Source organism: Benincasa hispida, chromosome 5, assembly GCF_009727055.1.
Source record: "Benincasa hispida cultivar B227 chromosome 5, ASM972705v1, whole genome shotgun sequence".
NCBI classification, from domain to species: Eukaryota; Viridiplantae; Streptophyta; class Magnoliopsida; order Cucurbitales; family Cucurbitaceae; genus Benincasa; species Benincasa hispida.
Window position 1 is genome coordinate 46,042,539 of NC_052353.1, and position 14,990 is coordinate 46,057,528.

At 35.1% G+C, this 14,990-nt stretch overlaps 2 protein-coding genes across 14 annotated transcripts; one reads left to right on the forward strand and one right to left on the reverse strand.

Moving 5' to 3' along the window:
- Positions 1–513: 513 nt before the first annotated feature.
- Positions 514–6,219, forward strand: LOC120077087 (peroxisome biogenesis protein 22-like). 6 transcript variants are annotated; one of them, XM_039030947.1, is made up of 9 exons: positions 516–800; positions 3,476–3,712; positions 3,797–3,844; positions 4,039–4,098; positions 4,188–4,289; positions 4,807–4,872; positions 5,271–5,372; positions 5,746–5,873; positions 5,950–6,219. In XM_039030947.1, exons 1-8 carry the CDS (start codon positions 693–695, stop codon positions 5,848–5,850), a joined length of 828 nt encoding a protein of 275 aa, XP_038886875.1. In that variant the 5' UTR covers positions 516–692; the 3' UTR covers positions 5,851–5,873; positions 5,950–6,219. The 6 variants fall into 6 exon arrangements, 5 of the variants coding, with proteins under 5 accessions (XP_038886878.1, XP_038886875.1, XP_038886876.1 ...); XM_039030948.1 differs by having other exon boundaries at positions 5,746–5,865; XM_039030950.1 differs by lacking the exons at positions 5,746–5,873; positions 5,950–6,219 and adding an exon at positions 5,084–5,170 and having other exon boundaries at positions 514–800.
- Positions 6,220–7,168: 949 nt separating this feature from the next.
- LOC120077806 (zinc finger CCCH domain-containing protein 13) lies at positions 7,169–14,676 on the reverse strand. Of its 8 annotated transcripts, XM_039031851.1 has the most exons (13): positions 14,194–14,329; positions 13,278–13,663; positions 12,823–13,188; positions 12,619–12,717; positions 12,320–12,353; positions 11,736–11,874; positions 11,583–11,639; positions 9,174–9,271; positions 9,021–9,092; positions 8,720–8,934; positions 8,254–8,447; positions 7,752–7,952; positions 7,169–7,470 (listed from the first exon to the last, which is right to left on the reverse strand). In XM_039031851.1, exons 3-13 carry the CDS (start codon positions 12,893–12,895, stop codon positions 7,399–7,401), a joined length of 1,254 nt encoding a protein of 417 aa, XP_038887779.1. In that variant the 5' UTR covers positions 12,896–13,188; positions 13,278–13,663; positions 14,194–14,329; the 3' UTR covers positions 7,169–7,398. The 8 variants fall into 8 exon arrangements, with proteins under 8 accessions (XP_038887779.1, XP_038887781.1, XP_038887778.1 ...); XM_039031853.1 differs by having other exon boundaries at positions 12,622–12,717; positions 12,823–13,663; XM_039031850.1 differs by having other exon boundaries at positions 12,823–13,663.
- Positions 14,677–14,990: the final 314 nt, after the last annotated feature.

A 14,990-nucleotide genomic window follows, 5' to 3' on the forward strand; every position in this document is an offset into this window, starting at 1 on the left:
AAAAGGATGTGATTAGTGATGTGTAAAAATTGAAAGAGATATTACTTACGACTATATGAAGATCGTTGTCATCATTTATTGCATCTCAAAATATGTATTTAAAATTATTTATATCGTCAACTTTAACATATTAGTTGTTATATATGTCAATGTACGTGAATATGTCCTAAATTATATAATAGATATATATTTTTTTTCTACAGATTAAACCCAACATCAAGTTTTAATCGTATTTTAACGGAAGAAAAAAAAACTCTCCAAAAATCTCACAATTTAAGAAAAAACAAAAATTCTTTTTATCCAAAAGAATAATTGAAATCTAACAAAAATTGAGATGTTGGTAAAATTAGATAAAACTAAACCGGTCACATGTTATAAAAAAAAAAAAGTAATTGGGAGTAGAGCTCAATTCAAATAAGTCCTAATCATTGTATAAAAGATTATTCAACCCTAAAAAGGAAAATAAAATTCTAGTTATTGTCTCTATTAAATTGATTAATGTTACTCGGTATGTTCAAAATAACTTTTTTTAAAAAAATAAAAATAAATAAATCCTTTCAAAACTCTCACCGTTGCACGAGCCAAGAAGGGAAATGAATTCCTAATTTATCTTCCCGCCGTAATAATCCAGTGGGCAACCGCGGCGGAGGGACGTAGATTCTCTGATATTTACAGCGTGTTAGGGTTCTCTCATGGCGGAATTGTCTTCAAAAGAGGAGCTCATCCGGCTAATCAAGCGGTTCGGGAGTAATCTAAGTGTCAAACTCTCCAGTTTATTCTCCATATTGTTTCAAACCCAGGTTTGTTTTCCATTCCTTTCGTCTCTATTCATTCCGTCGCGTTTTGCAGTTAATTTTTGAGGATTTTGTTTTCAAATTCTGCTTCTTTTTCTAGTTTTTGTAGTGACGGGTCTGGACTTTGTATGGAATGTTTACCACGATATTTCCGCATTGTTGTTATATAAAACGTTTTGGCTCGCTTAATTGATATGTTAATGCTGTAAAGTGTGTAGTAAGATTGTTTTCTTTCCTAATGTTCTAGCCTTCACTGTGGTAAATTATGACTGATGTTTGATGATTGTTTGAAATTGTCCAGAATCGAGAGCTGTAGCTATACTAATGAATGAAGTTGTCTTGCTTATGAGCAGTAATCTTAGACTCGATGATAGATGATGGTTTGATTTAGATATAAACATCGTCGTTCATATTAGTCTGCTATTGATAGATTGAATGCTAGAGGGTTTCTCTTTTCTCATTGTGTTCCTTCAAATAAAAGAGCTAATAGACAACCACTATGCCTACAAGGGTCATGCAAATAATAAAGTGCTTAGGAGAAATGAGCTCAAGTCATGGTAGTCACCTACCTAGGTTTTAATATCTTACCAGTCACCTTAGCAACCAAATGTAGTAGGATTGGAAGGCTGTCTTATGAGAATAGTCGAGGTGCGTGTAGGTTGGCCCCATTCAATGATAATAAATAAATAACATCGAAGAGCTTATAGACAAAACTTTGCCTTGGACTTGCCAAACAAAAGGGGCATTTCGAATGAGAATATCAACGAGGCCATAGATTTAACTTAGGATTTAACATTGTACGAGTTTTCTTGATAACTAAATGTAGTAAGGTTAGTTAGTTGTCCCATGTAAATTGTTGGGGTATGCAGAAGCGGGCACGAATACTTTGATAAATAAAATTAAAAAATAATGATAATAAATCAAAGAGCTTATAGACAAAACCTTGTACTGGACTAGCCAGACAAAGGGGACATTTTCAATGAGAACATTGACGAGGCCATGGATTCAATACAAGGAGGTTCCATGGCTTCAGAGGTGTAAACAAAAGTGCCTCCCGGAGGGAGATGAAACTCTTACTGTTTCTATAAAATTATGCCCAGGTGGAGAAATAGCTTGATTGTGGATGTTGGAGATGCTGACCATTAATGTGAGAAGTCCACTTAATGACCAGGGATAGAACCAAACTTTTCGTCTTTTTTTCCAAAGGTTGTATGCTACAGGAAAAAAAAAAAGGTAGAAAAGATCTCTTTCCCAAGTGTCTAACGTAGGATCCTATCTCACTTGTAGAAAGTGTCAAAGTTTAATGGAAATTCACAGAAGAAGAATTTTCAACCGTAGTCTCTTCTCTTGGAATGGCAAAAGACATTGCTTTAACAAGTCATGGAACAAAATAATCTAATGAGTAATGACTATTTTGCAAGACTATTTCAGAATGGTAACATCAACATTAGTATCAATAAAAGGGGTTGCAAAATTGTCCAAAGAGGGATTGTAACCAATTATTCCCTAATTCACAATTAAAGATAAAAAATGTTTGTGGGAGAGGGCAAAACTTCGGAGCCCAATGTCATTGTCAACATACTTGAAGATGAGTGAGAAGTAAAAAAGGAGAACGGGGTCTATAAACTTAACCTTGACAAAGTGTATCATTTGGTGATCAGATATTGTGGTTATTATTCTCAAGGAAAAGGCTTTATCTATGAATTGGGGTATGTATCGGAGGATGCCTTAGTAATACAATCTGCTTACTCATATTTAACGGGAAATTAAGAAGGAAGTTAAGTGCTTGAGAGAGTTGAGTTAAGACCAAGAGATCGTTTATTGCCTTCCTTCTTTGATGGCTTGAGCAGATACTAGATTGTTTTCAGGAGCCATGGAAACAAATTTTATCACTACTAGGGAGAACCTAATAGTTAATCATCTCAATTTGCAAATTACATTCCTCTTTTCACTCTCTTTAAGAAATGAAAAATTACAGTTTATTCGACAGTCCTCAGAAGGAGCTTAGATGCATAAATTTGCAACAGTGAGGATCAATGTTTGTAGAGAAAATGGGTGGGCTAATTGTTAGATGATATATAATTAAATTTGCCTTCATCCATAAGCTTAAGCTTTTGGGTCAACCGGTGATTCATTATGGTATCAGAGCAGGTTGATTCAGGAAGTCCTGTGTTCAAACCCCTACATTGTTGTTTTCTCCTCAATTAATATTGACTTCCACTTGTTGGGTTTTCTTCGTGTTGTAAGCCCACAAGTGAAGGGGAGTGTTAGATGATATATAATTAAATTCGTCTTTATCCATAAGCTTAAGTTTTTGGGTCAATCGGTGATTTATTAGTAATAACTTCTCATTCATCTTTGGTAAGTAGCCTCCTACGTACATGGGACTTTCCATGGGAATGAATCCCTAAAGTAGACATATCTGAACGAGGAAGACTTTCCCTAATTCAAGTTTCCTTGCTAATTTTTCAACTTTTTACTTTATGTTCTTTAAAGCTCTAGTAATCCAACTAATAATGCTGGCAAGATCCTGAGGAAATTTCTTTTGAAGAGCCTGATTTAGGGGAGATTTAATTTGATAGACTTAAGGGAGTTAAGTTATCTGTGTTCTTCTGGCTGGTGTAACAAATATTCTATTACAAAGATGACAATTTAATGCCTTTTGTTCAAATTTGTTGCAGAATTTCCGATCTCTTAGTGCTATTGCGGGTTTTGCTCTTGCTGTAATCTTCTCATGGAAACTGTTAAAACCACCAAGTGAACATCATAGAAGGCAACGGAAAAGGCAAACTCCTGCAGCAGGCAACTCTGACATTGGCACAAGTTCAGATTCACAATTGATAACTTCTGGAACTTCTTCTCCTCCAGAGGATTCAGGTGCACAAAATGTTGACAATGAATTTTACCGGCCAGTAAAGGTTAGCGGTGCACAAATTGTGCTCTTTTACTATTTATTACTTGTTAATTACTTAATTTATAATGAGTGCCTGGTTTTGCCTCAGCCAACTTTGGAGCAAATTGTTAGACAGAAGCTTGGTGGTGGAAGAAAGGTAATGAAAACATATCTGATAATCTTGATATGGTGAAAGCTGGCAATGAGTTATGGATGTGTTAGTCTCATTGACCATACATCAATCATAGTTTTGTTACACCAAGAGCTTACCCATTGAAGTTGACCTTTCATCTTGTACAAGTATATAACAGTTCATAAATTGGCGCTGATTCCAAATTCTTGTTATTTTAGGTTACTTGTCGTCTTCTTGGAATAATTTTGGAGGAAAGTAGTCCAGAAGAGCTGCAGGTTGTAGTATTTTTTCTATCTGTGTGTTTTGTTATGAAATTGTGTTTGAGGAAGCATAGGTTAGTATTAACGTTTGGTAATGTTTCTGACAGAATCAAGCAACTGTAAGGTCATCTGTCGTGGATGTGCTTTTAGTGATCATAAATTATTGTGATCTCTATTTGATGGAAAGAGCACTTGATGAGGAAAGTGAGGTGAGCCTACAATCCTCAGGAAGAACTTTTCACACGTCAGTGTATACTGTAAAATGCTCCTTCACTTAAAATGGTTGGTACAGAAGATTTGTGCTCTTTCTTTCTCTCGGTGTTATGCAGTCAAACCATGCACAAACTTGAAAAAAATAAAAAGATCGTTTGCCATTTAAATATATTGAAAAGCCAACCTGGAGGGATCAAAAAACTATTTCGATATAAAAACTGCTTTTTGGTACTCGGCTTTTATAGCAATCATTTCCATATATTTCTCGCATCTGACCCCGTTAATGAACACCTTGACAGGGCTATTATATTCGACTTATAGTTATGTTAGTTTTGAATTCTTAAAAATTTCTAGTACCAAAGTCCACTATGGATTATTTTAGTTTTTGGTGGTCCTGGAGCTACAATCTACCTTGTTCGCTAAAACTCCAGGGTTTAAAGGCATTTCTTTTTGCAGTATCTTCATATACGATCACATTATTAGTTTTAATACTGAAAAAAATTTCTTGTGCAGAGAAAGGTTATAGTGGCTCTGGAAGATGCTGGTGTTTTCACATCAGGTGGCTTGATCAAGGATAAGGTTTGACCCATAATGAACTCTATTTATGCTAGGTCAAAGTTTCGACTGCTTATTCTCATAGTTTCCTTTTCCTTATAAGGTTTGATAAATTGATCCTAGTGTTCTAAGTTATATATTATTTACTTGTTTTTTGGTTGCTGCAGTTTGTTGGGCGTTTAACATCCTTTTACCAATTACTTCTTTTTCTGATTACATTTCTTAACGCTTTTAGGATCCCTCCCCCATATCTGTATTGAGACCTCCAGTGAAATGCGAGAGAGAAGCTAGCTGAACTATGTCTACATGGATGAGTGGCTGGGTGTTTTAACTTTTTTATATTCTTGACATGGTCATCACTTTATAATTTCAGTTGCTTCTGGTAACTTATTTCACCTTAAATTTTGTACTTCTTTGTTTAGGTTCTCTTCTGTAGTACAGAAAATGGGAGGACATCGTTTGTTCGGCAACTAGAACCCGATTGGCATATTGACTCTGATCCTGAAATCGTTTCTCAACTAGCGGTATGTTTCCATATAATTTACTATGCCTTAGGGTGATCACACACGAAGTTCCAGTTATACATTTGGTTTTTAATTTTTGAAAATTAAGCTTAGAAACCCTACTTTTACCTATAGACCTTTTTGCTTTGTTGTCTATCATCTGACTATGTTTCCAAAAATCCACCCCAAGTTTTGAAAATAAAGTAGTTTTTAAGAACTTGTTTTTATTTATAGAATTTGACTAAGAATCCAAATATTAACATAGAAAAATGAAGACTTTCATTTACAAATGGTGAGAAAACAAGCTGATATTTTTAAAAAACCATAAACTGTATTGAAAATTTACATATTATCCAAAATGAAACTGCCACATTAATTTGTTTTTATGCCACAGAGATTCATCAAGTGTCAACTTCACATATCTCAAGTGAAGCCTGAGAAGATGGCCTCCAATGTTTTCACCTCGGCATCACTGGAGCAGTTCTTTCAATGCACATAACACAGACCAGCAGAAGTATATATGTAAAATTTGTCTTTCGTTCTTCTTCTTCTTGGATTTTACATGCATTATTCCTTTAAATGATGTTATCCGATTCAGCTTTCAGGAAAAATGCTCGATTTTGTTCAATAAAATCCCTCCCGGAAAAACTAAGTGCAAATTAGCTGTATGAATAGCAAATTGGATGAATGAGATCAAGTTACTACTTCCCCATCTTTAGGAATGATCCATTTTTCCATCTTAACTCTGGCTTGTAATGAATAATATTAGACAACATTTTACTGTAGGTTTTCTGTTCTTTTTATTTATTTGTTTTTACAATGTAAGTGAATCAGGAAAAGGGAAGGTTTGTGGATTTATATCGATGCATTCCGTATGAATGAATTAATTTTGACATCTCTTCATGTTATTCTCTCTTTTGAGGTCTCAATTTTACTATACTCATTGATAAAATCATATTTCTGATAAAAATTATAAATAAAAAAAGATAAAAATATATTTGAATTGATAAATTAATGTTTTATATCTTTTAAATAAGTCAAAATATTTACCATTCATCTAAAGAAAGGCACGAGAGATTCACAATTAGGTGAAGACCGATGGAGGGGGCTGGAAACCCCAATGTGATATTGCTATTCACTCTTTTTATATCGATGTCAACTTTATAAAAAGAAAATCAAAATAATATTTTTAGACGTTGGTCCTAAACTTTTTTTTAAAGAAGTATCTAATAAATTCAACCTCATAAATTCTCAAGAAATTTAAAATTTTCAAACATTAATTGATCTATTATAAATTATTTTTTTAGAATAAAAATCTAAATTTTCAATTGTGTTGGGTAGATTCCTCATTTAAGAACTTTTAAAAGCTCAAAACTTAGAACTTGTAAATTCGAGTAAAATAGATTTGCAATTTGATCTATTTTAAAATAACAAATCACATTTGTAATTCAACCTATTTTAAAATAACAAATCACAGCTCAATGATGATATTAAGTAAAAATATGCGACTTTTAATACATGAAAGAAAACTAAAATTTCACTACATTAAATGTTTAAGGGGTGTTTGGCCCTCCAACTTCAAGTGGGTGAGATGAGTTATTATAACACACCCCATGTTTAGGACTCCAATGATAATATTGGTGGTTCTAACTATTATAACATACAATTAACTATAATATTACTATCTCAACTCCTACTTATTATAAAGTTCACTATTTCCTACTCATCTATTTTTCTCTTTATTACTGTGTTTACTACCTAAACTAAAATAGTTTGCATCTTAAAACAGATTATAATAACCAACTCAACACCTCAAATAGTCCAATAAACAAGTAAATTAGTGCACTATGAATTGCTTCACCACGGTAATTCGAAAATAGCAATCAAAATCTGCAAAGAAAAAAATAGAACGGGGAAGGTTGCCGATATCTGATATGCTAACAAAACTGGAAATTACAAGTGCGTTTAACAAGAACACATGAGAACCAATAATCCACTTCCACTATACTAATAAGAGTTGTTCTAACATCTACAGCAGGATCTAATGTTAAGCATCGTCCATAACTTCCGTTTCATCATCAACCACCTCCACATCTACATTTTGATCTTCACTCTCATACTGCAATCCAAATCTCATGTTAGGTGCTATAAGTATTAGGTGACAAGGTATAAACTTGTAGTTGAAAGAAACAAAATCATATTTAATAAGACTAATGACTAAACATTGGTTTGGTTCAAACTTTTTCATGTTCATGTTAGAAACTTGATTTGGTTTGGGATGTGCAGAAAAGTTTCAAGTATATCTATAGATTGAACGAGAAAAATGTAAGGTGATCTTCTTTCTAAAGTATTTTGCTAGAGAACTGAAGAAAAGTTGTGAAATTTTGAGAACTTGCTAACCCTTGAATGGTTGAATTCATGTATTGGAGGTGGTGGTGGAGGGGGAAGGAAAGGCAGGCTGCCTGACGCAGCCTCCTTTGTACTTTCCCTCGGTTCTTTCACTTCATTGCTGATTTCCAAGTCAATATCAACTTCCTCATCGACTGCATGGGCAGCCATGCTGGTTAATGGCACTACAACACCTGACTCTAGACCCCTAACCTGCAGATTTGGGGAATTAAGGGGAAGGATGAACAATGGAATTTATTGAAGTCATTTGCAACGTATGGAAGTTTCAAATTGATCTTGCAAGACAAAGGAGGGGGGATAAAATCCAGGTCTAGAAAACAACAATGTTGAACTATGGAAGAACGAATTAAATAGATAGTAGCACACTTCACACCGCCATAACCTATGGGCTTGTACTCCATATGTCATAAATAATCAGACATCCAAGCCTCGAACACATGGCACATAGTAAATTGTAAAAACAATAAAAATTCATCAGAAAAATATCAGTCACCTTGTCTGCAGCAGAAACACTACTAGATGTCTTCCCCCTCTTCTGCCTGCTTTCGTTTGCTGTAGGTATCAGATCATTGATTTCATTGCCAACCGCCTCAATTTTGCTATACATTGATTTAGCAGGATGGGCATTCCACCGAGAGATCCTACTCAATCTGCCCACTGCCTCTTTATTTCCTTTGTTTAAATCAGCTAATGTAGCATGCACACAAATTATTTTAAGTACGAGAGAGAAAAAAAAGGCTCTCAACGATGAAGATCATGCACAATTAAAAATATCACAACCCCCCCCCCCCCCCCCCCCAACAACACCAAACAAAAAGCACCACCCCACAAATTATTAGAAAAAAGAAGATTGCATTGAAACATCTTTCAATAAAAGAGAGCTTACTAGGGCTGAGGCCGTATTAAGAGATTTTAAATGACACATCTATAGGAAGAAATTATTAAGTCTCAAAAGGCACCTCGTTTTGAGTTCTCTGCAGTATCTTGAACAGAATGCATCTTCCTCTTGCTTGCAGAAGTGTCTTTTTGCAGGTCATGAAAAGGGCCAGATGCATGATAAACAGGGTCCTCGCCATCGCTCACAATATTGATACTCGAGTCTTCTTCGTTGGCACCAATTTTATTAACATCTGGCCCCAGCTGATCTCCCAATTGTTGAAGTCGGACTTGAGACCTACACATTTAGAAAAGTTACCATAATTTCCTGAAAATCATCACCATTAGAAAATGCAATCAAAAGAATAGGACAAGTATACTTGCCGTTTCAGTTCATCTTGTAATCTTGAGTGACGATTATGTGCTTTGACAAACTTCTTGATTTTTGATTTGATCCTGAATTTTAAAGATCCAACAAAAAATAGGAATAAGAGGCAGATATCCACCTTCAGCAGGAAACATGACAACGATATGTACCTTCTACACTCCTGCCTCTCTTTATATAATTGAGATTCTAGTTCCTGAATTCTAGAAGTCAAAATGTCCACTTCTTGAATTTTCTCGTCCAGGTAGACCTTAAAAAATAAAGAAAAATTTGCTAACATCTTCAATATATATTTATAGAACCATTTCATTGATAAAATCTAGTTATATATTATCTCGAATACATAGCTCAATCAAAATTCTAACAATACATACGACACTTAAACAGCACAAAAGCACCTTCGCACTTAAAACGAGATTCACTTTCAACCATCTCAAAAGAATTAAATGATCAACTACGTGCTCTAGTTTTCAATTTTAGCCTTTAGGTCAACCTGACCGCAAAGTAGAAAATAACAAAGATTTACCATGCATTTAAGAAGCTGCGTTCTCTCCTCAAAACTGTTTCCATAATCTACCTACCTGACAAACCCGACCTTCTACCGATTATTACAACCCCATAACTGACCGACAAGCACACTCATCCACCTACAAGCTAACGCTAAAAAAAGAAATGAGCTGTTATGCAACATAAACGCCACCCATCACCCTGTTGCCTAGTTGATGAACACAGAATTGTGACTCTTAATATAAGCACTGGGACAACACCAAAACAGAACATAGATTTCAACATTTGGCTAAGAGTCTAGCTTAGTAACCCTGTCAACTATAGCATCTGGCTTCATCTTGTGCATGATTTTCTTCCAAAGTCTCTTGTATCTTGACTTCCCAAGCAACTTTATCTTGCTTGATTATCTATTTATCTCTCTCTCTCTATACTCGATGTATCAATGGATAACTGAATCCATGGGTAGGCTGAACTGCCAAACTTCTGCATCATAAAATTTGATGATTACCACGATGATCTAGAAAAATGAAATCAGTCAGGCTGGCACCTCTTTTTGACTAATCTGTTCCAAATGAACCTCATTCCACTCATTTTGTTCTTGCCCATCCACCATCAGTGGACTGCTACACACAAAAGGCTTCAACCAAAACGGTATGGAAGTTTGAGGGATGCTTAATTTCAAAAATAGAAGAAAAGAAAAAAAATAGGCAAAATCTTGCCATTTCTGACACCAAACACAAGTTTGTCACCTTCATTGAAGGTAGAAGTCATGAACCGCACAGCTAGTTACCCACCCAAATTGTGCTCCTAAAATCCAAATGCTTCAACCCCTCCCTTGGTCCATTCGTCATCAAACACTTCCATATCAACCACAATCATTAAGACATATTCCATTTCAATCGTGATCATATTATTCCGCTCTTAGCAGAAGTATCAAATCTTCTCAATCAATGCTAGTTCTGTTTGGAACCGTGACAGCATTCATGAGTTTTATTGCAATACCCTCTATGATCCTCTGCCCCTTTTTTGCAACAGTGTTCATGAGGATTTTTTCATCCAAAAAAAAAAAAAAATTGAGATAATCTAGTGCTAATTCAACTAGGTTCTCAAATACCATCAAATACCACTATTAAAATCTCCAACCAGATCTCACCCAACTCTTAGCTTCCAGTTTATGAACTTGACTTCAGCCAGCCTAGGAATAACGTACCTATAAACCCATGTGAAACTTTCGTATGCTTGACCCTCTTCATTTGTATCTCTGTTGCTCATTTACAAAGTTCCATGGCTTCTAATTTTTATGGCTTTTCTCCAACAATTTCTGACCCAAGTTCAAAAGTCACTCTAATTGCTAATCACCGACTTCATTGATGCTAAATCATCTTCTTCCCTTTCATCATCTCATCAATTTCAGCAATTCTTTCCTATGTTCTGGATCCAATCCAGATTAATGTGCTTTTGTGGAAGACATCCCCTCAATCTACCTTCTAGTGGTAAAAGATCACCTCCAATCGGTATAGTGATGCGATTACCATGAATTTTGAGTGGAAAGCTACTCTTAGCTCTACCTTTGTTTCATCACTGAAATTTTATAGAAAGGTATTCCTTTCTTCCCCAAGGCATTTTCCTTCATTGTACAATATGTGTGTGTGTGTGTGTGTGGGCACCCATGTTGCTAGGGTATATTCTACCTTTGTTTCACCATTGAAATTGTATGCCATTTGCCTTCATTATACAAGATGTGTGTGTGTGTGTGTGTGTGTGAACAAACTTCATTAAAAATGAGTGATAATGTGACTAGTGACAATACCACTCACTTCAACCAACATGTCACAAAGAGAATTTCCCAACAATGACTAAACACCTTAAACCACTTACAAGTAATACATTTGAAGAAATACTATCATAAAGGAGAATATTAAAGAGTTAATTAAATTTTAAAAATGGGAAATCCCCCCAATTGATACATGGATGGAAAAAGAAAATATGTATTACATATTGCCTCCACAACATTAGAGGTCGAAATCAACTAAAAAAAAAGAGACAATTCTAACCTCAGCTTGGTGTTTGTGGTGCTCAGCCATGTCAATATCTGACTGCATCTTGTTCAACTGTGTAATTCAAAGATGGTCAACCAAGATTTCCAGAGAGTTACCGTTTCTAATATATGGAAGTTTTAAGTTAGAAAACAATAGTATTCTGTGTACCTGCCCCTCAAGAGTGTCCCTAGAAGCAGATGAGATTTTCCCTTGTCTATCTTGTTCTTCATTCCTATCTGAAATCCTCAAATTTCCAGAATAATCATGATGGGAATCCCCATGTTCCTTTTTCCTTCTCTTACGGTCGCTGAAACAAGAATGTGTACCATTTCAAAGTATCCACCAGCAAAATTACTAAGAAGTAATTTGTTATGCTATTACTCATGAAAAGATAATTGGGTGTAGAAGAATGAACTCAGGCCATACTAATATCACAACACATAAGACCTTCAAACCTAAAGGCTAGAAGTAAGGCTCAAGAAATAATGGAATCAGGTACTGGAAGTACTCTCTCATTAAAAAGATAAATAAATAAATAAATAATGAACTGGAAGTACTCTGGCAGAAAAAAAGTCGTCAATATCATATGACCATTTTCACACGAGAAAAATCTCATAAGCATACCTTGCAATGACTTCAAATAAAAATTTGTCCCTCAATAGATAATTCCATCACAGAATCACATCCTACCCTTCCTTAGCTTGACTAGTTCAAAATAACGAGAATACCATACAAGAGTTGTGACAGTGTACCTATGTCGTTCAATTGACCAAGAGGAGCTATACTCTGCAATTTCAATTAAAAAATGAGAGAAATCAGGGAAGAACTTTGCTATTACAAGATGTAAAAGAATTATGTAGCCCACATATTCTTTTAAACTATAAATGTGCATGTGTTTCAAGAACCTAGCTTCCTACATTCCTTAATTAGAGAATGTATAAATGAAACATCATATAATTTGGGGATTGCAGCATAGGAGTACATTGGAGAAGAGACATCTTTTTTTTGGGGGTGGGGGTTGGGACAATAAGAAAAAATATGACTTTATTACCACGAGGTTCATGTCGCCCTCTAGAATCCCTTTCCTGCAGGGGAGAATGCCTGCTGTCAAGCTTAAGCCTTAAATCATTTCCCCTATAATCCTGTCTACCTGCAAAGATGGAGAAATTTTATTTTAACGAGTTTAGTTAATGCAAGATATTCTTTCTAAACAACAATTAATGAATCAATGAATTCCTTACAAGGCTTATCTTACCATTACATGGAAAAGATGAGAAACAAAATAAGGAACAGTAATAGTGCCGCCATGCCAGTTCCAAAAGATCCATAGAAATAATGAAAAGATATAGAAAAATCCATGCCCGAGATTAAACCATGGGATAACCTTCATATCGAGAATAGAATGAAGGATTATACTCCTGTGTCCACGATGAACAATAAGTTCGCATAACTTTGATCCAAAAGGGAAATATCTCTGGTATTCCACATAATGATACAAGTACAGTCCAATGGCATAGATTCAAATTTGATCTTCATGCAATACTCCCATAAAAATTGCTTTACTCCAAGAGGAAGTCCATTTGGCATACTCAGGAGGCATAAACCAACAAAAGAAAATCTCCTAAGAAAAATGAAGCCCCATGAACAACGGTTGCATAACCCAGAAGATCGTAATGGGATAATTAAACAAAAGCTGAGGGAGATGTATACATTATGGAAAACAATTATAATCTTCAAGAAGTACTTTCTGGTTTAGCTGATGCAGCACAAGGGCCATAAACATCTCCAGAAATATATCACAGGCAGGGGCAGCTCAATAGAGAAAAATCCACAATATCCATTGCCAGACCAATGAAAAAGCTCTGATCCGGATGATTATTTTTGACTGGCCACTTCAGTGACCAAGCAAGTTTGAAGAAATTTTTATATCTCGCATTATTGGAATCATCCAACGTCCATCTATAATAAATATCCATTGGTAGAGGCGTGGAGACTCATGTGACGACTTGGGCAGAACCAATTAAAATATCGAAGATAGCAAGCAATAAGATACCCAAACCACAGATCCATAGATGAGGGAGATTGTGTTCGTATAGCTATACATACAAGCAGACAGAATAGTTTCAAATGATTAACTGAAAGAACCTAGTTATTAGTCTAGCCCATTCTAAAGATACCCCTCCCTTACAGTGCACCATAAAGAGCATTCGGGAAATATGCCCACATAATTAAGAAAAGGAAAAACATACACATGAGTGAGTAGGAAGGCTAGAGATTAATAGGATACCCAAAAATGCTATAAATTAAGTACTCAACATTGATTATAACAAGAAAACCATAATGGAAGAAAGAAACACCATCAGTCCTGGATTAGTCTATCCCTCTCCCAAGGAAATAAACTCAAAGATCCCTTGAATCACACCCATACCCACAAAATCAAACCCCACAACATAATATCACCAATATACCACTGTTAGTGTTGAATGTAAGGATATAACGATCTAATACGACAACAACAATTAGCATACACATGTAAACTTTAGCGACTATAAATTTCCATTTCAACAACCCTAAACCCCAAATTAAAGAACATATCACAAAATTGGAGATATAAGAGGCAAATTACCGGTAGAAGCACCAGCAAATCGCCTGAGTTCAGCGTTCCCGTGAGCGAACGAGCAACTTGGACGAGAACAGTGGCCTTTCTGATAAAGAACACATAACTTTGTTTTGAAGAGTTTGCGGCCAACCATCATGGATGAACATGAACAATAAGTGAGAAGAAGTATGTATTGGAAGTCGCAGTAATCGTCGTTTAAATTTGCAGCGACGAATCAGAAAGAATAGATGTAGAAAGCGAATTGGAGTAGTTCAGGCGATGAAATCCGCTTACAGAAATTGCCAAGAATCAGAAAATATGCAAAAATAGTAGAAGAGACAAGATTCGACGGCTTGTAGATGGCGAGAGCTGAACTTTGTAAGCTATCCAAAGCAAAACGCCGACCCCGCTTGAACGAACACCGTGATGAGGGGTTTTATTATTTCTCCTTATTTTTGTTGCTGCTTTTTTTCTTTTTTTCTCCCTTCCTTGCAAAGCAACGGCGGAAGTACAAGGTAATTGGAGGATTTGTTTTTTTGGTATTTATATTTTGGAGAATTACCTTAGCCATGAAGTTTAGAAGATTAATTCGTTTGCTATCTTAATTTTTAAAATATATCTTTTTCGTTGAAAAACCTTTTAGTATGGGTGCATTTGATCTCTAAAATCTCGTTCGGTAATTAAAATTAAGTTTTTTTCTTCCTTATTTTTATAATGATTTTATCTTTTTTTAGTATAATAGTTGAATTCTTAGCCAAATTTTAAAAATAAAAACAAAATTTTAAAAACTACTTTTTTTTAGTTTTCATTTTTTTTAAATCATT

What these genes read in the sequence shown, in the direction of transcription:
- LOC120077087 (XM_039030947.1), top strand. Translation starts at nt 693, where the DNA reads ATGGCGGAATTGTCTTCAAAAGAGGAGCTCATCCGGCTAATCAAGCGG. An exon ending in AGCTTGGTGGTGGAAGAAAG is followed by an intron (nt 3,845 to 4,038) that starts GTAATGAAAACA and finishes TTGTTATTTTAG; the next exon opens with GTTACTTGTCGTCTTCTTGG. An exon ending in GTGGCTTGATCAAGGATAAG is followed by an intron (nt 4,873 to 5,270) that starts GTTTGACCCATA and finishes TTCTTTGTTTAG; the next exon opens with GTTCTCTTCTGTAGTACAGA.
- LOC120077806 (XM_039031848.1), bottom strand. Translation starts at nt 14,323, where the DNA reads ATGATGGTTGGCCGCAAACTCTTCAAAACAAAGTTATGTGTTCTTTAT. An exon ending in AGGGCGACATGAACCTCGTG is followed by an intron (nt 12,354 to 12,618) that starts GTAATAAAGTCA and finishes TTGAAATTGCAG; the next exon opens with AGTATAGCTCCTCTTGGTCA. An exon ending in TGCAGAGAACTCAAAACGAG is followed by an intron (nt 8,448 to 8,719) that starts GTGCCTTTTGAG and finishes ATGCTACATTAG; the next exon opens with CTGATTTAAACAAAGGAAAT.